At 41.9% G+C, this 23,891-nt stretch overlaps 2 protein-coding genes across 6 annotated transcripts; both read left to right on the top strand.

Moving 5' to 3' along the window:
* Positions 1-75: 75 nt before the first annotated feature.
* LOC124012855 (lysine-specific histone demethylase 1B) lies at positions 76-16,283 on the top strand. The gene is made up of 21 exons (XM_046326860.1): positions 76-272; positions 548-696; positions 998-1,119; positions 2,268-2,357; positions 2,469-2,580; positions 2,710-2,823; positions 2,925-2,963; positions 3,073-3,265; positions 3,767-3,951; positions 4,517-4,687; positions 4,769-4,843; positions 6,638-6,775; positions 7,020-7,191; positions 7,852-7,979; positions 9,777-9,908; positions 10,254-10,328; positions 10,446-10,562; positions 12,737-12,862; positions 13,102-13,224; positions 13,370-13,522; positions 15,815-16,283. The coding sequence occupies exons 1-21, from the start codon at positions 257-259 to the stop codon at positions 15,896-15,898; spliced, it is 2,514 nt and encodes an 837-aa protein (XP_046182816.1). The 5' UTR covers positions 76-256; the 3' UTR covers positions 15,899-16,283.
* Positions 16,284-18,968: 2,685 nt separating this feature from the next.
* LOC124012757 (nucleolar and coiled-body phosphoprotein 1-like) lies at positions 18,969-22,526 on the top strand. 5 transcript variants are annotated; one of them, XM_046326696.1, is made up of 10 exons: positions 18,990-19,008; positions 19,209-19,449; positions 19,579-19,737; positions 19,852-20,007; positions 20,247-20,429; positions 20,545-20,703; positions 20,817-20,969; positions 21,097-21,303; positions 21,405-21,566; positions 21,714-22,526. In XM_046326696.1, the coding sequence occupies exons 2-10, from the start codon at positions 19,431-19,433 to the stop codon at positions 21,836-21,838; spliced, it is 1,323 nt and encodes a 440-aa protein (XP_046182652.1). In that variant the 5' UTR covers positions 18,990-19,008; positions 19,209-19,430; the 3' UTR covers positions 21,839-22,526. The 5 variants fall into 5 exon arrangements, with proteins under 5 accessions (XP_046182653.1, XP_046182649.1, XP_046182654.1 ...); XM_046326695.1 differs by lacking the exon at positions 18,990-19,008 and adding an exon at positions 19,061-19,078; XM_046326697.1 differs by having other exon boundaries at positions 18,969-19,449; positions 19,852-19,971.
* The last annotated feature ends 1,365 nt before the right edge of the window (positions 22,527-23,891 follow it).

Below are 23,891 nucleotides of genomic sequence, written 5' to 3'. Positions count from 1 at the left end.
GTTACTATGGTTACCCCCTACTACGGCAAGCATAAGATACCAAACAGTACAAACTCGAAACGCATACTTTCCCCGTTGTGACACACCGGAAGTAGGTTTTGGTGTCAGTTTAGCCACAGTTTCTATCTTTGGCTTCGCCTTCATTTCCTACTTAGAATAACAACAACAACAAGGACAGATTGATAACAAATTGTTCTTCAAATCGTCTCAAACAAAGGAATAGACGCTGAATCGGAGAGATAGAGCACAGCCAGCTATGCTGACAGATGCAGGTTAGCGCGCTATTTCCATACTCTGACGGTATTGTTTGACAGCTCAGCTTTTGAGCTAACGCTAGCCAGCGTAACAGCTAGCCAGCGCTACATTTGCATATCCACATTGCTGTTAGTTTTGGGCAGCTGAGTATTGGTCGATGGGGCAGCACGTAAGCTTCATGTTGGCAATCTATTATTACTTAATAATACATGAGAGGTCATGTGTTATGACATGTTTTATCTAGGCTGTGACATGGTCACATTCAGCGATATGATATGTGGTCAATTTACAGATTATACAGTGAATGCTTCAGGTGCTCGGCGTGCCAAGAAGAGGACAGCAATGGAGTCATCATCTGGGGATGGTCAGTCGTCCCTTCGCTCCTCTGGTAGACAGGTCAACGTCAGAATGAAGCGCTGCAATAATCCTCCACCTGGACAGGTATATGTGCACCCTAATATTAGACAAAACAGACTTCATACAGTTGCTTTGGGACAAACCAGAGCTGGCAGATCAAGTATTGTACCTGAGCTAGGCACAATACTAGATCTGTCGGCTCTGGCTAGTTTGGGACTGTGTGGTGTAGTGAGACCACCTTTTTATCAGTCATTCTCACTCACTTTACCTATTGCCATCCAGTCAGCCCATTAATTAAGAGCCTGCTGCCTTTTACCAATCTCTCTGCTTTCAATAATGAACATATTTTCCTTGATATTGAAGTCTGTCTGTCATTGGATTCCAGACTAAAAGAAAAGCCACTGACACAGAGGAAGAAGAGGACCAATCTGAGAAGAAGTACAGAAAGTGTGAAAAGGCTGGATGCTCGGCCACATACCCAGTGTGCTTTGCTAGTGCCTCTGAAAGGTATCATCAAATATTTTTTTAAATAATTTAACCAACATAGACAACAGCCTGTTATTTCAAATGGGAACAAATTAGTCATAGTGGGCAGAACAAGCAAGGAGGTGGTTAGAGCCAAGCACCAGCTAGCGAGATCCTATTGGCGCTTTCTAGTCACATTTGCATATTTCCGTTATGGAACACCTACTCTGAAGTGCTCGTGTGCAATAACTCAATTTGCCTTTGCACTCCTTATAAACAATACAATTTTTTTAAAGCTTTGGCAAAGGGTAAAGTCTACAAAACTTAGTCCACTCTGTTTATAACAGATTTTGGGAACAGAAAACTGTATTGAGATGTTTCATCGATGAGTAAATTATCAGAATGTCGGCCAAAATCCATCCACTGCTAGTCATTGGGCTTTCTCTCACTACCATATTTGGTATTGAGTGGAAACGCCAACCGGATAATTCACATTTATACATCTGGTGAAATATCTATCTCATTGTTCTATCTGGTATCATCTCCTGTTTTTACTTCACTGGTGGTTTCCAGAGAGAGTCATTGGCAGCTGTGTCCGAAATCTGTCTTGCCTACTACTTACGAAAACTACATACTGTGTACTTATTGTACTACGTACTATTTAGAATGTACTGTTTAGTACAAATGAATGTAGTAAGCAACTAATATCAACATACTAATCTATACTGAGGATGCGTCATCTGATGAGCTGTTGGGTTGATTCTCTCCGTTCTTTCATTTTGGTACAGCGCGTCGTCACCTTCTCTGATTATCAGCTGTTGTCAAACACACACGTGCGTCTGGAAAGACACATTTTTGTTCCCCCCTCAATAAGTGTACAGTGAATTGTACTAGATGAAAAGACAAAATGTGTAGGATATCCTGTTTATTTAAAGCATAGTAAGTTTTAGAAATGTCGTATACGTTCTATTTTCGTATGCCTGCTATTTAGAACGCAAGTGTGGGAGTTCTGCCACTGTCTTACATCAAATAGTGTGACGGTTCTTGCCCTGCACTGATCAGTTGAGGTACAAGTGTCCCGTATGAGTGATGCCACCTGTTGGAACACAATGGAGAGAAAGTATGACATCACATTCAGTGTGTTGAGTACTTGCTGACAGGTTTCTGACTGCTCTCCGTCTTTCTTTCAGGTGCGCCAAAAACGGCTACACTTCTCGGTGGTACCATTTGTCCTGTGGGGAGCACTTTTGCAATGAGTGTTTTGATCACTACTATAGAAGGTTAAGAGTCTAATTAAAAAATAACGTTGTCATTTTGTTAAACATGTCATCATAGACACCTGTTCTCTGTTGATCTGAATGTAATGACTATATCTTTCCTTGGTTTATCAGTCACAAAGATGGCTATGAGACATATGCATCCTGGAAGAGGGTTTGGACTGGCAATGGGAAGAGTGAGCCCAGTCTGAAAGCTTTCATGGCAGATCAACAGCTTCCATACTGGGTGAGAGCAACACAGCTGCCTTTCAACCCCGAAATGTCCAGCTAACTGGCATAGTATTCAGGTCAATGCAGCCACTCTCCATAAAGTGAGTAATTCAAACACATTCACTCCATTCTGATTGGTTTCCAGGTCCAATGCACTAAGCCAGACTGTGGGAAATGGCGTCAGCTAACCAAGGAGATCCAGCTCACTGCCTCACTAGCAGCCACGTATCGCTGTGGCATGAAGGTCAACAATGTCAAGGTAAACAGGAAGTAGCAGGAGGAAGAGACAACAACATAATCAACAATAACTTGATCGACATTTCATGATAGTGCCATATTATCACGTGTTTACATCTACAGACCGAAGGGCCAGACCAGTGCTCTCTGCCAGAAGATTTGGTGAGTGACTGTCTTTAAAAATGACCTTCTGTGTTCCTTCATTTTCAGTCAACAATTTAAAGTATCACTGCAGCCTTGTCCTTATTCGGAACCTTGTTGTGTTCCACAGAGAGTGGCGGAGGTGATCGACAGCTGGTGGCATTCCATGCTGATCCTGCCCCCGTTATTTAAGGACAGCCCGGCCAACCCTTTCCTCACAGCCTACTATCCCGACTGTGTGGGCATGAGCCCCTCAGGATCCACCAGCAACCACTCTCATGCTGAGTTGAGGGCAGAGCACTGCAGAGCCATCCCACCACAGAGTAAGTCCATCGGGGGTGGGAGAGAATCCACATCTCAACTCTGTTGCTCTACTTCACAGAGAAGGGAGTGCGACCCAGACCTAAGGAACCAGTAAATCGGCAAGTAGTTAATATCCATAATAAAATGGGTGGTTCGAGTCCGGAATGCTGATTGGCTGACAGCCGTGGTATATCAGACCGTATAGCACCAGGTTTGATAAAACATGTATTTGTACTGACCTAATTACATTGGTAACCAGTTTATAATAGCAATAAGGCACCCCAGGGGTTTGTGGTATATGGCCAATATACCATGGCTACGGGGTGTGTCCAGGCACTCCGTGATGCGTTGTGTCTAGAACAGCCTTTAGCCGTTGTATAATTGACCATATACCACACCCCCTCGTGCCTTATTGCTTAAGTCTAGGCTACTTTTCTTTCTATTATCTTAGATAGTCTGTTGAACCACCAGTCACTCGTGGTCAGTAAATGCATGTTCTCTAACTCATACTTTGTGTTCAGTTCCAGGGCTGTGTCCATACTTCCAGCCCTTTTACCAACCCAACGAGTGTGGGAAGGCCTTGTGTGTGCGACCGGACATGATGGAGCTGGATGAGCTCTATGAGTTTCCAGAGTTTTCCCGTGACCCCACCATGTACCTGGCCCTGCGTAACCTTATCCTGGCCTCCTGGCACAGAGGCTGTAAGGTAGCCAGACAGATAAGTCCTACACTGTTTAAATTAGACGCTTTTTGGAAGCGTCATAGTAGTAGTAATAATAATAATATATATATATATTTTTTAGTTACAAACAAGAATCTCAAAGTTGCTTTGAAAACAAAAAGAAATGTAGAGATCTGTCAGTTCATGAATTGATGGTTTTTCACAGCTTCAGAGGCAGTTTGAAAAGACAGTCAGTAGCTTGAGCGGAGGGAGCGTCGATGATAGACAGGCAGGGAGAAACGTCAGTCAGATACTTGTAGACAGGCCTAGAACTCTACATCAGACACGCCGTCTCCTCTTCCTCCGTAGGTAGGCTGGATCATCCACTAGCATCCACCTGGTTTGTGTGGAGTACCTTTCTCTTTCCACATGTTATTTCACATAACCCAGCCATCTAGTCACATACCTATTTTTGACGAGAGACTAATAGAATAGTGAGGAAAAACAATGGAGTTACATGACCTAGGAGAAGTTACATTTATTTTCTATCAATTAAACACAACAAGGCCTGGTGGTAATGATTAAACACGTCCCTTCCTCTCATGTCTAGGAGGTGCTGACACCCCAGAACTGTGCTCCCCACATCATTGTGAGAGGTCTGGTACGTGTGCGTTGTGTACAGGAAATGGACAGGGTGCTTCTCTTCATGACCAGGAAGGGTCTGATCAACACTGGGGTTCTATCAGTCAAACAGCCCCTGCTTCCCGAGCGCTACCACAACGTGAGTGTGTCTAATTTTCTACCATCAACTTTGTCCAGTTATGTTCTGCAGCTCATACAGAGTTTTTGTTGGTCTTTGCAGAAGAACGTGATTGTGATTGGAGCCGGGGCGTCGGGGCTGGCTGCTGCGCGGCAACTGCAAAACTTTGGCATGCAGGTATTATTTTAAGATTTAAAATGTACAACTACTTCAAGTGTTCATTTTTGTTTTTGATGTTTTGACCATACCCAGTTAGCACATAACGTTCTGAGAACCTTATGTTTCTTAGAGCTTGGTGAGAGCGTGGTTGTCCTATGGTCATTCCCAGAACTTCCTACAATGTTCTGGGAATGGTGCAGGATACCCAGCAAGCACGTAACATTCTGAGAACCACATGTTCCTAACAGGCTGACTACACCGCTCGCATCGCAAAATATATTTAGGAATCTATGTTATTCAATTATTGCACCCACACTGCTCGCGCGAGCCAACGAGCGTCTGCGTTGCCAAGGGCTAAAATAGAAGTCAGTTCTATTTCTGACGCAGATCGCGCTGCAAGTCCCGTCTCTCCCATCTCCTCATTGGTTTATTAAAGCAGGTACCCATGTGCCATCTCCTCATTGGTTATACCCACGTGGGTGACTGAAAGATGAACGAGGTCAGTGGCAGTAATGCACCTAATTTATGAAAGTTGACAATCGCAATATAAAGTCAAGAGAAGAAAAAGCCTGGAATGAAGAGAGATGACTAGAACCGATTTGGTTGACCGTTTTATGTGTGGATTAATTGGCGGAGTAGAGGACCATGTGCATTTCAGGTAAAATAACAACTCAATGTTTATATTCCAGGACAAATTACCTAGCAACAGCATGCTAGCTAAATAGGACAAATTAGCTAGCTAGTGCAAGCTAAATTGCCATAAATGTTTCATGCTTTTCGACCTGTCCCCAAATTAATATAATTGGTTCAGAGTTTGTTTTGATATTTTAACCTGCGTGTTGGGATCGCGTTTCGTGTGGGGGGACAAAATACATTTATGAACGATGGTGCACGTGCGCAGCCTGTTTGGGTTCCATGTTAGGTGGGAATTTCAGTACTTCAACATAACGTTTTCTACAGGTTTCCTCATGGTCCTATTTAAAGTAATTTTCTCAGAAAACTTTCCATAAAAACCACAAGATGACATTAGTAACGTTCAAAGAACGTTCTGAGAACGTTATTTAAAAATATATACATTCTGTTCTCAGCCTCAACAAAACTCTATCTGTGTGTTCAGGTGTGTAGGCCGAGTCCACTAATTGGCCACACCTGATCTTAATGAGTGCTTGTTTCCTGACTAGATTAACATTTTGTATGAGTTTTAAAAAAACATGGTATGCTAGCTCCATCCTGGTGGCACAGAGGACAAATTCCATGGATAGACAACAGAAGATCATACATTTGAATCTCACTCATACATTTTTTTTTTGCATGATTAATGCCTAAGCAAATTAATTTCCATGTGTCCTATCTGCTTGGAGTTCAAAAAGTGAACCCAAACTAAGCTAGCAGTGTTTTTCTCAGTCTTATTGAGTATGTTCTCAGAACGTTATTTAATTACCTTCAAATAACCCATCATTTTTGTTCTCAGAACCTCCCTGAAACCTCAAAAAATGTATGTTCCCAGAACAGGTGATATTTGTACTTACATTTTTTTAGAGTTCAGTTTTAACCGTCAGGAAACGTAGGAGTTCATTCCCAGAACCTATGGAAATCAATAACATACGTTTCCACAACTTCCAAGGAAACAAATGTGCTAGCTGGGTGTCCAGATATGGAACCTACTCCTATAATAACCCATAAGATGTTCTTGGTCTGAAATGAGGTATACATAATATTGTTCTCACCGTATTGAATGAATAACTGCTGATGTGTTCTGTGGCTGTGCCTTCTTCATGAACTTTAACCTCCAAGTGTTTGATCCAATCACAGGTGGTGATGCTCGAGGCGAGTGAGCGGATTGGAGGGCGGGTGTGGGACGATACATCGCTGGGCGGCGTCACTGTGGGTCGGGGGGCTCAGATTGTGAACGGCTGTGTGAACAACCCAATTGCACTGATGAGTGAGCAGGTGAGAGATTCATTGTAACAACACTGACACTACTGGCACTCAGTCATTCACTCACAAACCGTACCTTGAAAACAGGATTTTTCAATGTCAACATTTCTAATCATTCACCCAAAGTTCAACCAAATAACGTTGTATTTTTTTATGCTGCTGCCTCATTTCATTTAGTGTAACTGCTAATAGATGCCTCAGAAGTCTTTCGGGTCCGACAAGTATTCACATACTCAGTTGCTTCTCTTGTATGTAGCTCAGCATTAAAATGCACAAGCTGGGGGAGAGGTGTGACCTGTTCCAGGAGGGAGGGAGTGCCACAGACCCGGCCATCGATAAGCGCATGGACTTCCACTTTAACGCCATCCTGGATGTGGTGTCAGAATGGAGGAAAGACAAGTCTCAGAACCAGGACACTCCTCTGGGAGGTACAACACATTTGTGGTCACTCCTAGGGTTGCGAAATCTGGTAACTTTCCCCAAAATTCCAAGGTTTTACAGAAATAGCGGTAAAGCCTGGTGGATATACACGACTGAAACGATGATGTGATTTAGAGTTAACGTAGCTCCAACAAGCTGTGGCTCAAAGCAGCCTCAAATGTTTTCAGTCAAACAGATTTGAAATAACTAGCCAACGTTTTGAATTGAATAACATTGCTTGTGAACTTCAGAGCTGTAAAAATGTGCTACTTTTCATTTGGTTAAAGGCAAGTACAAACGCGTAGTAGTCATGGCTCCTGATCCAGAGTCTACATGTCTTGAGTGATGTTTCACTGGCTTCTTTTCTGGTGAGCTCTCATTGGCTGTTGCTCATCACTGTTCTCAAAACGTGTCGTTGCACATCTCACACTTCAAGAGCATTGCAGATTTTGGGTTAGAAAATGGGGTAAAATCGTGTAGCATAAACCCGGCTTTTAGAGTAGTCACAGAATTTATATTTATTTACTCCTGATTCCAGAAATATTCCAACCAGGATTTCTGGAAGACTTGGGAATTTTGGGACATCGTAATGATTTGCTTATATATGAAGTAGTGATAGACATTTGGTCAGTTTCTAGTTTCTATCATTTTACAATTTTCACTTCCAGAGAAAATCCAGGAGGTCTACAAGACATTCCTTCAGGAGTCTGGGGTCCAGTTCAGCCAGCTGGAGGAGAAAGTGCTTCAGTTCCATCTCAGCAACCTGGAATATGCCTGTGGAAGCACACTGGACCAGGTCTGAGGATGAGATCATTCCTACCCTGTCTCTTGTGACAGTCCATGAAGTGACCGTAGGAGAGTTATGACAACATAGTCGGGGGTTAAAGTTCTCCGTTACAGCAACGGATTTCCATCATATGGATTCTGGAGAAGTCGTTTTTTTCTTTCTTATTTTCCCCGATCAGTGAAGATGCTCAATAAAATCTGGTTTGGAGATGACATAGAACAGACATGCTTGTCTCTATTAGGCTATGAAATATATTCCCAAATAAATGTATTCTCAAGTATTTTATTTTCTGTTACACTGTTTGTATTCAACTGACATGCATGATTGTGGATGACACTCTGATGGTCAGACGAAGGGAATTAAATAGTCTGTCATGCACACCACAGCAGCGCTCCACTCCGACAGCGGCGTCTAGTCTACTGTAGCTGCTTTGCAAAGTCATTCAAAGACTATGCTACAATTTTTTTTTTTGCCATTTTAATGTTATTAAAACAAAATCAGACAACCCCATAGTAGAATATTTGACCTATTTACCAAGTCGGCTTGTTGTGTTTTATAAATATTCCTCTCGAGGCTCATTGAAGGTACAAGAGCCAATGAGGTCGTGGGAAAACACTTTTGACCTTTGCTAAAAGAAGAGTGGGATCCCAGTTTTCCATTGCTACCACGTTTATTTCTATACTCCTTCAATTGCGCGTGACGTAGTTTTACAATTGTTTTTATTTATTTTACCTTTATTTAACAAGGCAAGTCAGTTAAGAACAAATTCTTATTTTCAATGACAGCCTGGGAACAGTGGGTTAACTGCCTGTTCAGGGGCAGAACGACAGATTTGTACCTTGTCAGCTCAGGGGTTTGAACTTGCAACCTTCCGGTTACTAGTCCAACGCTCTGACCACTAGGCTACCCTGCAGTTTTACAACCAGAGATTCAAGAATGGTTTAGGTGTAACTGTACAACAGAGCTCTTAAAATGGGCAATATTTTCTTCAAAGGGCAATGACATACTTTGTAATAGAAAAACAAGTGAAGTGAATACTAATTAATAAGGATGTATTTATAATAAATGAATAATAACAATCAGGATGTGGTGTTCTATGGGGTAAATGCAGATGGACCAACCCCATGCTTCAGCCTATGTATAATTTATAGCCACTATGCTATCAGTTGGGCTACAGGTGCTATAGTGGGTTCGATCCCCGGGACCACCCATACGTAGAATGTATGCACACATGACTGTAAGTCGCTTTGGATAAAAGCGTCTGCTAAATGGCATATATTATTATTATTATTATTCCTGATAGCATACCTGATAATATAGACCATGCATAGGCTATATGAATGATCCAATATGTTCAAAGAATTTTAATATCATTTTTACCAATAGTTATTGGGCCCATTTTTGGAAGTGGAAATTATATTTTAGATGGTGTCAGTGTCATTTTATTTTCATGTTTAAAAAAAAAAAATTTAAGTCACCAGAACTGAGCTTCTCAGTCCTTGTGAAAAAACATTATCCCATTGAAGACCCCGGACCCCCTAAGCAAGGATACATGTACAAAATGATTCTCTTTCCTGAAAGCATGATGGTTATGACGTTCTTACATGAAAGTGGAGGTTAACTTGTCCCCAGACAATCCATCTGAGATCCTCTTAAGTTTCAATCATGGGATATTTTGTTGTTGCTTTAACCCCAGAATTTAATGTGTGTGTGTGTGTGTGTGTGTGTGTGTGTGTGTGTGTGTGTGTGTGTGTGTGTGTGTGTGTGTGTGTGTGTGTGTGTGTGTGTGTGTGTGTGTGTTCGCAGGTGTCGGCTCGATCCTGGGACCACAATGAGTTCTTCGCTCAGTTCTCAGGAGACCATACACTGCTGACAGAGGGCTATTCGTCTGTGCTTAACAAACTGGCCGAGGGCCTCGACATCCGCATCAAGAGCCCGGTGAGCCATCAGATACTATGTCCCAATTATCTCTCCTTCCTCGCAAAGTGTGTACTTGTCTACTTCCCTTCACTGATTTGAAAGGAAAATGACTGGTATGAGAAATATGCTGGAAACTCCTACTAACCAATGCCTTAAGCAATTCAATGTTTTTTAGATGTGTGAACAAGTGCACACTTAGGGTGCGTCCCAATAATATCTCCTTATGTTCCTTTCGTTGCCCATTCTCCTCTCATCTTGGTTGTAGTATATAGTTAGATACAAGTGAGAGGTTTCTCAAATTTGTTTTGTACTCAAGCATTTAGAGCAATGCCTCACAATCACAGTACACTTGTTTCATTGTAGGTTCAAGCTATCGATTACTCAGGGGATATAGTCAAAGTTACCTCATCCAATGGGACTCAGTGGACAGCACAGAAAGTAAGGACTCATTTGTTTATTTACAGAGTAATCATGCATGTTAAAGTACAGTTGTCTTCCCTGACACTCCACTCTTAACTGTAGTTTTGGGAACATTTATTTGGTCTTTTTTTAAAGGTTCTGGTGACAATCCCATTGACTTTACTCCAGAAGAATATCATTCAATTCAACCCTCCTCTTCCTGAGAGAAAGCTGAAAGCCATCCACAGTCTTGGAGCAGGTCTCATTGAAAAGGTAAGGGTTTAGAGCTGCGACACAGGCTGGGTGATGTAAATGAAACTGGTTCACCCTGTCACCAGAATCTGTCTTGATAATCTGGAGGCGAATGAAACGCACACCTGTTTATTAGAGGTTCTGGCTAGTGGAGTAGAACACCTGTTTATTAGAGGTTCTGGCTAGTGGAGTAGAACACCTGTTTATTAGAGGTTCTGGCTAGTGGAGTAGAACACCTGTTTATTAGAGGTTCTGGCTAGTGGAGTAGAACACCTGTTTATTAGAGGTGCTAGCTAGTGGAGTAGAACACCTGTTTATTAGAGGTTCTGGCTAGTGGAGTAGAACACCTGTTTATTAGAGGTGCTGGCTAGTGGAGTAGAACACCTGCTTATTAGAGGTGTTGGCTGGAGTAGAACACCTGTTTATTAGAGGTGCTGGCTAGTGGAGTAGAACACCTGTTTATTAGAGGTTCTGGCTAGTGGAGTAGAACACCTGTTTATTAGAGGTGCTGGCTGGCAGAGTAGAACACCTGTTTATTAGAGGTTCTGGCTAGTGGAGTAGAACACCTGTTTATTAGAGGTTCTGGCTAGTGGAGTAGAACACCTGTTTATTAGAGGTTCTGGCTAGTGGAGTAGAACACCTGTTTATTAGAGGTTCTGGCTAGTGGAGTAGAACACCTGTTTATTAGAGGTGCTAGCTAGTGGAATAGAACACCTGTTTATTAGAGGTTCTGGCTAGTGGAGTAGAACACCTGTTTATTAGAGGTGCTGGCTAGTGGAGTAGAACACCTGTTTATTAGAGGTTCTGGCTGGAGTAGAACACCTGTTTATTAGAGGTGCTAGCTAGTGGAGTAGAACACCTGTTTATTAGAGGTTCTGGCTAGTGGAGTAGAACACCTGTTTATTAGAGGTGCTGGCTAGTGGAGTAGAACACCTGTTTATTAGAGGTTCTGGCTAGTGGAGTAGAACACCTGTTTATTAGAGGTGCTAGCTAGTGGAGTAGAACACCTGTTTATTAGAGGTGTGCTAGCTGTTTATTAGAGGTGCTGGCTGGAGTAGAACACCTGTTTATTAGAGGTGCTAGCTGTAGAACACCTGTTTATTAGAGGTGCTAGCTAGTGGAGTAGAACACCTGTTTATTAGAGGTTCTGGCTAGTGGAGTAGCTGTTTATTAGAGGTGCTGGAGTAGAACACCTGTTTATTAGAGGTGCTGGCTGGCAGGTAGAACACCTGTTTAGGAGAGGTGCTGGCTAGTGGAGTAGAACACCTGTTTATTAGAGGTTCTGGCTAGTGGAGTAGAACACCTGTTTATTAGAGGTTCTGGCTAGTGGAGTAGAACACCTGTTTATTAGAGGTGCTAGCTAGTGGAGTAGAACACCTGTTTATTAGAGGTGCTAGCTAGGGGAGTAGAACACCTGTTTATTAGAGGTTCTGGCTAGTGGAGTAGAACACCTGTTTATTAGAGGTGCTGGCTAGTGGAGTAGAACACCTGTTTATTAGAGAGTAGAAAACCTGTTTATTAGAGGTGCTGGCTAGTGGAGTAGAACACCTGTTTATTAGAGGTGCTGGCTAGCTGGCTGGCAGAGTAGAACACCTGTTTATTAGAGGTGCTGGCTGGAACACCTGTTTATTAGAGGTGCTGGCTGGCAGAGTAGAACACCTGTTTATTAGAGGTGCTGGCTATAGAACACCTGTTTAGGTGCTGGCTAGTGGAGTAGAACACCTGTTTATTAGAGGTGCTGGCTAGCGGAGTAGAACACCTGTTTATTAGAGGTGCTGGCTAGCGGAGTAGAACACCTGTTTATTAGAGGTGCTGGCTAGTGGAGTAGAACACCTGTTTATTAGAGGTGCTGGCTAGCGGAGTAGAACACCTGTTTATTAGAGGTGCTGGCTAGCGGAGTAGAACACCTGTTTATTAGAGGTGCTGGCTAGTGGAGTAGAACACCTGTTTATTAGAGGTGCTGGCTAGTGGAGTAGAACACCTGTTTATTAGAGGTGCTGGCTAGCGGAGTAGAACACCTGTTTATTAGAGGTGCTGGCTAGTGGAGTAGAACACCTGTTTATTAGAGGTGCTGGCTAGCGGAGTAGAACACTCTCGGAGGTCAGATGTAATAATTTAATAACCTAATTAACCAACGTTTCGACAGACAAGTTGTCTTCATCAGAAACTGTCTTAACACACATTCCTTCTCTCAGGTTGCTCTGCAGTTCCCGTTTCGCTTCTGGGATGGAAAGATCCAAGGAGCAGATTACTTTGGCCACATTCCACCCAGTCCTGACAAGAGAGGGATGTTTGGTGTGTTCTATGACATGGATCCACAGGTGAGATACCACCAATCATCTTTGTACTCTAGCTATAATTACTTAACTACTATGTAAACATCTGTTATTTCAAAGGAGAGAAATGCTGTTATGTAGACATTAGAGACAGCTGAGGTTTTTTCAGCATGTTCATTGAAGTGAACCTGTTGAATTGTGGACAGGAATGTATGCTGAATATGTAAAAAAAGAAAAATGTTTCCTGCCAGAGAAAAAGATGTGTTCCTGTCTTGGCCCTGCAGGGAAAACGGAGTGTCCTGATGTCTATCATCAGTGGTGAAGCTGTACCTTCTATCAGGGACATGGAGGACAAAGATGTCGCTGATCAGTGCATGAAGGTGCTGCGTGAACTCTTCAAAGAGCAGGTATTAGAACAACTGTCTACTTTGAAGAGAAAACCACACATTACATTAGGACTACTACAAGTGACATTTTTAAGGTATACAAAATAAATGTCCAATAAATAAATAATGTTGTACCTGTGTATCTTTACGTATTTTTCCATTGTAGGAGGTCCCCGATCCGGTGAATTACTTTGTGACTCGGTGGAGCAGAGACATGTGGTCTCAGATGTCATACAGCTTCGTGAAGACAGGGGGCAGCGGGGAGGCCTATGACATCATTGCTGAAGATGTGCAAGGAAAGGTGTTCTTTGCTGGGGAGGTAAGACCTGACCCCTTTTATCACCGTACACCAGTGTAGGCTGCTGAGGGGAGGACGGCTCATAGTAATGGACGGAACGGAGCTGCCCCCTCCTCCCTCTCTGCAGACGACTTCGTCAACCATTTTGAAAAGAAGGTCGACGACATCCGATCCTCGTTTGCTAAGTCAAACGACACCGCTGGTTCTGCTCACACTGCCCTACCCTGTGCTCTGACCTCTTTCTCCCCTCTCTCTTCAGATGAAATCTCGCGTCTTGTGACGGCCGGCCGCTCAACAACCTGCCCGCTTGACCCTATCCCCTCCCCTCTTCTCCAGACCATTTCCGGAGACCTTCTCCCTTACCTCACCTCGCTCATCAACTCATCACTGACCGCTGGCTACGTCCCTTCCGTCTTCAAGAGAGCGAGAGTTGCACCCCTTCTGAAAAAATCTACACTCGATCCCTCCGATGTCAACAATTACAGACCAGTATCCCTTCTTTCTTTTCTCTCCAAAACTCTTGAACGTGCCGTCCTTGGCCAGCTCTCCCGCTATCTCTCTCTGAATGACCCTCTTGATCCAAATCAGTCAGGTTTCAAGACTAGTCATTCAACTGAGACTGCTCTCCTCTGTATCACGGAGGCGCTCCGCACTACTAAAGCTAACTCTCTCTCCTCTGCTCTCATCCTTCTAGATCTATCGGCTGCCTTCGATACTGTGAACCATCAGATCCTCCTCTCCACCCTCTCCGAGTTGGGCATCTCCGGCGCGGCCCACGCTTGGATTGCGTCCTACCTGACAGGTCGCTCCTACCAGGTGGCGTGGCGAGAATCTGTCTCCTCACCACGCGCTCTCACCACTGGTGTCCCCCAGGGCTCTGTTCTAGGCCCTCTCCTATTCTCGCTATACACCAAGTCACTTGGCTCTGTCATAACCTCACATGGTCTCTCCTATCATTGCTATGCAGACGACACACAACTAATCTTCTCCTTTCCCCCTTCTGATGACCAGGTGGCGAATTGCATCTCTGCATGTCTGGCAGACATATCAGTGTGGATGACGGATCACCACCTCAAGCTGAACCTCGGCAAGACGGAGCTGCTCTTCCTCCCGGGGAAGGACTGCCCGTTCCATGATCTCGCCATCACGGTTGACAACTCCATTGTGTCCTCCTCCCAGAGCGCTAAGAACCTTGGTGTGATCCTGGACAACACCCTGTCGTTCTCAACCAACATCAAGGCGGTGGCCCGTTCCTGTAGGTTCATGCTCTACAACATCCGCAGAGTACGACCCTGCCTCACACAGGAAGCGGCGCAGGTCCTAATCCAGGCACTTGTCATCTCCCGTCTGGATTACTGCAACTCGCTGTTGGCTGGGCTCCCTGCCTGTGCCATTAAACCCCTTCAACTCATCCAGAACGCCGCAGCCCGTCTGGTGTTCAACCTTCCCAAGTTCTCTCACGTCACCCCGCTCCTCCGTTCTCTCCACTGGCTTCCAGTTGAAGCTCGCATCCGCTACAAGACCATGGTGCTTGCCTACGGAGCTGTGAGGGGAACGGCACCTCAGTACCTCCAGGCTCTGATCAGGCCCTACACCCAAACAAGGGCACTGCGTTCATCCACCTCTGGCCTGATCGCCTCCCTACCACTGAGGAAGTACAGCTCCCGCTCAGCCCAGTCAAAACTGTTCGCTGCTCTGGCCCCCCAATGGTGGAACAAACTCCCTCACGACGCCAGGACAGCGGAGTCAATCACCACCTTCCGGAGGCACCTGAAACCCCACCTCTTTAAGGAATACCTAGGATAGGATAAGTATCCCCCCCCCCCCTTTAAGATTTAGATGCACTATCGTAAAGTGACTTCCACTGGATGTCATAAGGTGAATGCACCAATTTGTAAGTCGCTCTGGATAAGAGCGTCTGCTAAATGACTTAAATGTAATGTAAATGTAAATGTAAATGGAATGGCATCAAACACATGGAAACCATGGAAACCATGTGTGTTTGATTACCATTCCACTTATTCCACTCCAGCCATTACCACGAGCCTGTCCTCCCCAATTAAGGTGCCACCAGCCTCCTGTATCTTATACCAATGTATTACTACAGGCCTTCACTTGAAAGAGAACATCCCATGAGAAGCATCTCAGAGTAGGCCTGCTGATTTAGGACCCGTTTTGCCTTTTAGATCACAAGGAATCAGATGACATGCACAGAGGAGACCTGATCCCAGATCAGTACTCCTACTCTGAGACGCTTGATAGATACGGCGCCTGATTTAACATTTTGTTTTTCTCCTGTCTTTCTATCTTCAGGCGACAAACAGGCACTTTCCTCAGACGGTAACAGGAGCCTATTTGAGTGGCGTCCGAGAAGCAAGTAAAATAGCTGCCTTGTAACCCCTTCCCTTTGAGCAGGCACACGATACCAGCATAAAGACATCGATGTTGTACAACGCAAAGCATTCGTTCCCCAAGTTGCTCCTCTTTGAGTGGTGTCTTCTTCTTGTGTGTACAGTACCTCGTGTGAGCAGAGATGGCTATAATGCTGTTTGAAATGTTATGGTTAAGTTTTTCTGTTTATTATGAGTGAAATATGACGCATCTTGTTGGTTTAGTTGGAGATCACTATAATTCAGGATCAGCAGCACACGTATGCTCCTAAACAATTCATATTGATGTACAAATGGTTAAACGGTATTTGGATCTTCGCCATTTGTTTGTCAACATCACACATCATTAATGGCTTTAAAAAAATAATAAAAATATATGTTTTATAGTCAGATACACCAGCTAGGTGCAGTGAAATGTGTTGTTTTACAGGATCAGCCATAGTAGGACGTCGCCGGAGCAAATTAGGATTAAGTGCCTTGCTCAAGGGCACATCGACAGATTTTTCACCTTGTCAATTTGGGTATTCGAAACAGCAGCCTTTCGGTTACTGACCCAACGCTCTAACCGCTAGGCTACCTGCTGCCCTTTTAATGTTCCAATGTGTGTGTGTGGGGATAATGAGCAATGTGTGTGTGTGGGGATAATGAGCAATGTGTGTGTGTGGGGATAATGAGCAATGTGTGTGTGTGGGGATAATGAGCAATGTGTGTGTGTGGGGATAATGAGCAATGTGTGTGTGTGGGGATAATGAGCAATGTGTGTGTGTGGGGATAATGAGCGCTTAACTATCCAAGGATTAATATTATTTTAGTTGAGACGTTATGTAAATGAGTACTTCTGCATTAGTGTGTTTTTTTTGGGTTTTGTAATTATTAATTAATTAATTAGAATTCACGTTTTCATAAACTGGGCCAAATAAAAAACACCAAATAAGGATGGGTCATTTGGCTTTAATCAGAGTGACTGGTTAGTTAGTGTAGCCTTCAATTGGGTATTAGTTGTACCTGCATTGTTTTTAGCAAGAAAAGTTGAAAACATTTGACAGTTCTCTCTCTCTCTTTCCAGGTTATTGAGGCTTTAGTTTGGCTACCACACTTATCATGTTCCTCTGTCTATATTCTGACACCATGTTTGAACATGACATTTATTAAACATGTGTAGCTTAATAAATGAACCAAACTAACTACATTATGACCTACTCACTTAATTGAGACTTAATGGACTGCACTGATTTGTCACTAGCTGCGTAGTGCACTGCACGCTACAGGGGTGTATTCATTAGTCAGAGTCCGTTGCAAAACGTTTCGTCTTTTGCAAAAAATGTTTTGCAACGGAAACCATTAACCATTTACTGTACGAAGCAAACGATAACGAAATGGGGAGGGAAATTTGTCCAATAGAAATTTGTTTTCATTGCAATTGGAGTAAACGGGTTGGAGTAAACGGTTTCTAATTGGAGTAAACGACTTCTGTTGCGAAACCGTTAATTGCTTACTCTAGGAACCAAACGGTGAAAACGGAATCAAACGGGGAGGGATCTACCTGAATTTATCAACTTCAAACTCTAGTATGTTCACTATGGAAGCTGTTTAGCGTTTAAGAACCACACTGAAGAAAATAAATAATAATTCAGGTATGTTCCTCCCTGTTAAGTTCAGTTTGCTTCCATTTAAGAAATGTTTTGTAACTTAATCGGCAGAATGAATACACCCATTTAGTTTAGAATTGTTTACATTATTGTAAAAAAAAAATGGGGGCGGGGGGGTTCGAGTACTCATCCTTTTTATACATATTTATTATTATTAACAAATCAATACAAAAAGTACACTGGGGAACACAAGTCTATAGAAAGAACATTTGGGCTAGGGTGTACAATATCACATTACACAAGGACCTTCTATGGGGCATACACACATTTTATAATTCTAACAGATTTTTTTGTTGGTAGAGTATTTGAAATATAGTGCAATTTTTTTTTTGTAAGATTAAAAAAAAAAATTGTTTGGAAATGTACACTTGTGAATATGAAATTTGACCGAAAGAATAATTACATGAATTACTTTAAAATTGTTTCAACTTAAAAAAGAATCCAAGCAGTACATCTCTCCACAATAGTTCAAAATCTTCATAAATGTATTCAGTTAGAAATCTACTGATGTCTTGCCACAGATTCCTTACATGAATACAATGCAAAAAAAAGATGCAACACTGTTTCTCGGTGGTCATTACAAAAGGTACAATTTGAATGTATGTTTTTCTTAAATTTCTTCATATAGTGGTTGGCATGATAATATTTATGAATAATACAAATAAAAAAAACGTCCTCATTTTATTAATAAGTAGGTATTTGTGTGGTAACATCCAAACTTTTTCCCAAAGAAGATTTTATCAATAAAACCACTCCAACAAGGCTCGTAAAGCTCTACTGTTGTTGGATGGACTAAAAGAAAAACAAATCTTTCCAACTGATGAGTCAACAGATTTAATGAAAAATAAAGCAACACCAGATGGAATGGCATCTAAAACAATTGCAAAATCTTTAGATGTTACAGGGATCTTGTAAAGTGATAAAAAAAAATACCTTATAATTAAGTAAAAGACCCTCTTCATTTACAAGTAGGCTCCCAGTAGTTTCAACATTGAACACAAAATGCTGGACCGTGACGTCATCAAATAGGGACATCGAGCCTTCTAGTCGAAGATTGTCATTTAGAGTGACAAGATAGTCAAGTGACCGCTCTAAAAATGGAATTACATGTCCTCAAAGATGGAAGGCAGACGTGAGGGGGTGACATCAGGTGGGACCCTTCCAGCCAATGACAAGGCAGAACAACATGTCATAGAAGTAGATAGAGGACTCATATTTGTAATTGTGCCATTATAGCGTCTGTGGCAGCATGGGCAGCGCCATTGGGGCTATCTCAACTTTTTAAGTAGTCTTTTTCTTCTTTTACATTGGCTGATTGCTCACAATTTATTGGAATCCCCTCCCAGTTGGCTACCTTAAAATGGCGGAATCCAACAATGGCAATGGCTATGCTATCTACGATGAGTCCTCTATCTATCTCTATGACAACAGGCACAACTGCAATATAAAGTCGTTTCCGAAATGCCACGTAGGTCTACTTATATCAGTGCATTCAACCTAACAATTTCGAAACTTCTATTCGATAAAATAAGCCTCAGGTAGTAAATGAGCAATTACATTTTTTTGCATACAATTACATACAAAAATTGCTCACTTCGTGGGTTTATTTCGTGGAAAGATTTTAGGTGGAGTAAAATCTCTCGCTCCGCCTTTTCCTCTCTGTTCTAGCGCAGAGCTCGGTGCTTCAAGCAAGTGTAAACAAAAGGAAATTGACATCTTGCAATCTTGCATATCTTGAAAGGCAATCGGCGGATCAAGGTTTTTACTTGTTGAGTAAATCGCTAGCTATATTTACATACTACTGTGCTATTTGAGTATTCAATTGTTGTGTATACCCTCGCGCATTTTAACTTGAGCTTCAGATTGAGCAGAAGAAGTGTAAGTCAAAACATGGTGGAGACACGCACAGGTGAATATTTGATTTATTTAACCTTTATTTAATTAGACAAGTCATCCAAGGACCTTAACGATATAACCCTCGAACATAAACAATGACTTATAGCTAGCAGTTGTATTCTTTTAACATGTTTTCTGGCAGTACCGTTAGAGTCCTTGGATGACAGCTCCGATGATGAACCCCTAATTGTATTAGTAAAGAAGAAGCCGCAGCACATTGAACACAATGGGACTCAGGGTGAAAAAGACCAGAACCGACAACCTGAGCCTGAGTCAAAGAATAGCACTAGAAAAGATTCTGGTGAGCGAACACTACAGTGAAATTAAAACCTTTAAACACCTATTAAATATATTTATAATGATATATTTCTGATTATATATTGTTGATCATCATATTCACTGTTTATGTGATTAGGGTTGGATGACACCTCAGATGATGAGCCCATGACGAAGATGCTGAATAAACTTTCCAGAGCTAAAGAAGCCACTGTACAAGCAAAGAGGCCAGCGACTACTGGTATCCAAAGAGGAACAGGTAATGGCATCAAGAAGACAAACAACAGATTCACAGGTGGGAACCCCTCTCATGTAGGCTATGCCCTGAATAATGTACACACACACACACACACACACACACACACACACACACACACACACACACACACACACACACACACACACACACACACACACACACACACACACACACACACACACACACACACACACACACACACACACACAAACCCACACACTACTATTCTGAATGGAAGGAGGTATCAATTGATTTAGTCTTTGTCATAATTGTAGGTTCAACCCAGAATGAGGACTCCTATGATAGCTCAGACGATGAGCCCTTGATAAAGATGGCTAGAAAGATCCCTAAACAGACATCATTGCCATTCAAAAAGAGACCCTTCAACACAGCCAGAGAGGTGAACGATGTGAAGAAGCGCAGAAATAGCTCACAGAACACTAATAAAATAAGCACAGGTGAGACTAGTTCCTCAAATCTTGTATTTAGAATATAATTACAGAAATGAGCTAAATGGATTCAGCGGGACTAAACTTGCTTTTCCTCTTCACATTTGTTCTTCTATGTAACTAGATTCATCATCAGGTGACAGCTCAGATGACGTGCCCCTGATTAACATGGTCGACAAACTCAAGACACAAATGCGAACGAAGACACCCACCACTAAAGCCAGAAAAACACCCGGCATTAAAAAGCCCAGAAAAGTTTTACAAAAACACAACAGGAGTATAGGTGAGAATACATATGGCCTCTTGGCTCCATGCTTTCACTGTGACATAATATGTCTGGAGACTTGTAATCCTTGTTTCTAATTCAAATGTTTTGTTTTCTGATTGCATGATCAGAGACCTCAGACGACAGCTCTGATGATGAGCCATTAATAAATCTGACCAAGAAGTCTCCATCTAAAGAGACTGAAAGGACAATACTGAAGAGGTGTGTCACTAAGGAATCAAACAGCAACAACTGTAATAAAATTGAAGGGAAAATGAGCAGAGGTAACTACTTCTGCAAAGCACTTTTTCAATTTTATTGCACAATATCCTGGCGGATCAGGTTGAGTCGCTGAATTTGGGTCGTTAAATTTCTCTAATATTTTTTGCTTCATCCTGTTTTAATTGTCAGAGGAAGAGGTGAGTTCTGATTCTGATGATAAGCCCTTGATAAATCTCGTCAAGAAGCCTCTTAAAGCTGTAAAGAAGACCACGACACCATTAAAGAAGAGGAGCGTATCAGGAAAGACTGTGGTAGCCAGAAAGAAGACGAGACCAGACATTATGAACAAAGCAGTCATCAGACGGAGCACCAAAGTTGTTCAAAGAACACGTGAAGGTGAGAATTATTTTTCAGCACAATCCAAAATACACCTTAGAATAAATAAAATAGGTTGTCTTGTTTTATGCAATAGTTGATCATTTGAATTGCTTTATCAGGGTCTTTGGATGACAGCTCAGACGATGAGCCCTTGAGTAAAAAGATGGTGAGAAATCCACAAATGAAGAGCCTAATGGTGATTCTGGAGAGATGTGACACTAAAGAAGTCTTGGAAGATAACTATAGAGCCAACGTGGAAAACACCGGTAAAAGAAGTGCAGGTAAGAATTCCTCTTATCGTATATTTCCTCTCCCATATGGAATATCTTTGACATAGTCTACAGCTGCACTGTTTGATAGACAACATTGAAATGGGCTATTCTCTACCTATTATGCAGAGCACCTATAGTTGTTTATTTATTTGCCAGGGGATAAGGAGAACTCCGATGATGAACTCTTGATAAAGATGGTCACGAATCCCCCTCATTCCTCACCAGAAACTATGGCAGAGAAGGAAAATAAGTCACAAACTGCCCTTACGATGAACCTTTGATAAAGATGGTTGGAAACGCAAAGTCATGTTCAAGGGATATTATAGATACTGGAATAGTGACTTTGTTTTGGGAAAAGGTTGAGTAACAAACTTGCCGGGAAGATGGCACAATTGTTACTGACACAACAACCCCATTTTTTATTGCATGAGTTTACAGTGTTATGGTGAAAAGAAATATGTGAATTGTCTAAATATTTTGGTGATCTGGAATCACTATTTTCATGTTAGAATTTTTTAGTGTTTTAAATTTTGTAACTTTTTTATAATTTTTTAAACATTTTTTTACCACTCGGATGCTAGTGGTTTCATGTCTATAGCATATTTATAACCATGCAAAATTTGACTCACTCAATAGGTCAAATTTTTAATTGTTGCCAATACTGTCTCCAGCATAATGAATTATAGAGTACATTTGTGTGATCGAATGCAATACCTTCCTCCTCCCTATTCCTTTTGGCTGGAATAGGCAGTACTATACTATACTTCCAGTACTATCACTGGAATGGGCAGTACTATACTATACTTCCAGTACTATCACTGGAAGCAGTACTATACAGTGTAGATGTTCTTGTTTCAGTCCAAGTATAAGGGCGCTGCCATTCAATTGTGAGATTACATTTTTTTTAAAATTATTATTCATGAATTGATTTGTTTTCAACAATTTTATTAAAAGAACAGAAGTTTCCAATTTTGTCTTGTTTCAATGGGCAGAAAATATGCTTTAAAGACCACCAACAGACACAGCACCTATTTATTAGTTGTTGTTGCAAACACTGAGTTCTTGAGGTTGACTGTCATTATTAAGGTATTTTTGAATTGCTAAACACGAGGTATTAAAATAGATTCAGTACAAAATTATACACTTTGTTAAAAAAAAAAATCTATGAATGTATCATACAATAATCTATTCAGACAGAATAGTTTTAGGTCTTGCTGGCCATTTTTGTCTTTTCAGGAAAATGTGTGATGTCAGTCATTCCCAATGGAACACGCCTTCACTTCTATGGGAGATAATCCGCAAAGAAGCCCAGTCTTCATTGAGACAGCATCTGTAAAACGAGGGGCACATTTTGTGTCAGTTGAAACATTAAGAGGAACTGGGGACTGGAAACCCTCCAGTGTCAATCTTGGTGGGGCAAACTCCAAACAAATTAGTGGGATGCATGCCAGCAATGCCACAACACAACACTAAACAATACATTAATTGCACTATAACGGTGACAAACGGTGCCCACAATCTGTTAGGGCCTACATAAAGCTGTCCCAACAGCAGAGTCCCAACAGCAGTCCCAACACCTTACCACTGCCACCCCAGGTTATCAGTGGAGCCTTGTCTGGCAGTGAAACAGTTCATTCAGCCTCATTTACTGCTTTAAAAAAAACAAGGGCGATATTGCTGACTTTCTTAAACAAATGTGGTTTCTAATGACAATTGAAATGGCATAAGGGGAAGACGAGCGGATAAGAGGCAATCCGTCATTTCGATTAAGACATTAATGAGCGAGCTAGGACATGGACCAAATTATTAGTGTGAGATACATGGGTTACTAACAGCTTACTACACAACATACACTTACTTTCTTAGCGACAGTATACAGTGCCTTTTGGATAGTATTCAGACCGCTTGACTTTTTCCACATTTTGTTACATTACAGCCTTATTCTAAAATGTATTAAATATATATATTGTTTTTATTCATCAATCTACACAGAACATTTAGCTAATTTATAAAAAATTAAACAATGGAAATACCTTATTCAGACCCTTTGCAATGAGAATCGAAATTGAGCTCAGATGCATCCTGTTTCCATCGATCATCAAATCAAATGTATTTATATAACCCTTCTTACATCAGCTGATATCTCAAAGTGCTGTACAGAAACCCAGCCTAAAACCCCAAACAGCAAGCAGTGCAGGTGTAGAAGCACAAGAACGGTGGCTAGGAAAAACTCCCTAGAAAGGTAGGGATGTTCAAATATTCATAAATGACCAGCATGGTCAAATAATAATAATCACAGTTGTTGTCGAGGGTGCAACAGGTCAGCACCTCAGG

Source organism: Oncorhynchus gorbuscha, linkage group LG24 (genome assembly GCF_021184085.1).
Source record: "Oncorhynchus gorbuscha isolate QuinsamMale2020 ecotype Even-year linkage group LG24, OgorEven_v1.0, whole genome shotgun sequence".
Lineage (NCBI taxonomy): Eukaryota > Metazoa > Chordata > Actinopteri > Salmoniformes > Salmonidae > Oncorhynchus > Oncorhynchus gorbuscha.
The sequence above is the reverse complement of the archived record's forward strand: the minus strand, read 5'-3'. Positions and strand labels throughout refer to the sequence as shown.

Coding starts and splice junctions, on each gene's coding strand:
- LOC124012855 (XM_046326860.1), top strand. Junction 697..997: donor ATAATCCTCCACCTGGACAG/GTATATGTGCAC, acceptor ATTGGATTCCAG/ACTAAAAGAAAAGCCACTGA. Junction 4,844..6,637: donor TGCAAAACTTTGGCATGCAG/GTATTATTTTAA, acceptor ATCCAATCACAG/GTGGTGATGCTCGAGGCGAG.
- LOC124012757 (XM_046326693.1), top strand. Junction 20,008..20,246: donor GACAAACAACAGATTCACAG/GTGGGAACCCCT, acceptor TCATAATTGTAG/GTTCAACCCAGAATGAGGAC. Junction 21,567..21,713: donor CACCGGTAAAAGAAGTGCAG/GTAAGAATTCCT, acceptor TTTATTTGCCAG/GGGATAAGGAGAACTCCGAT.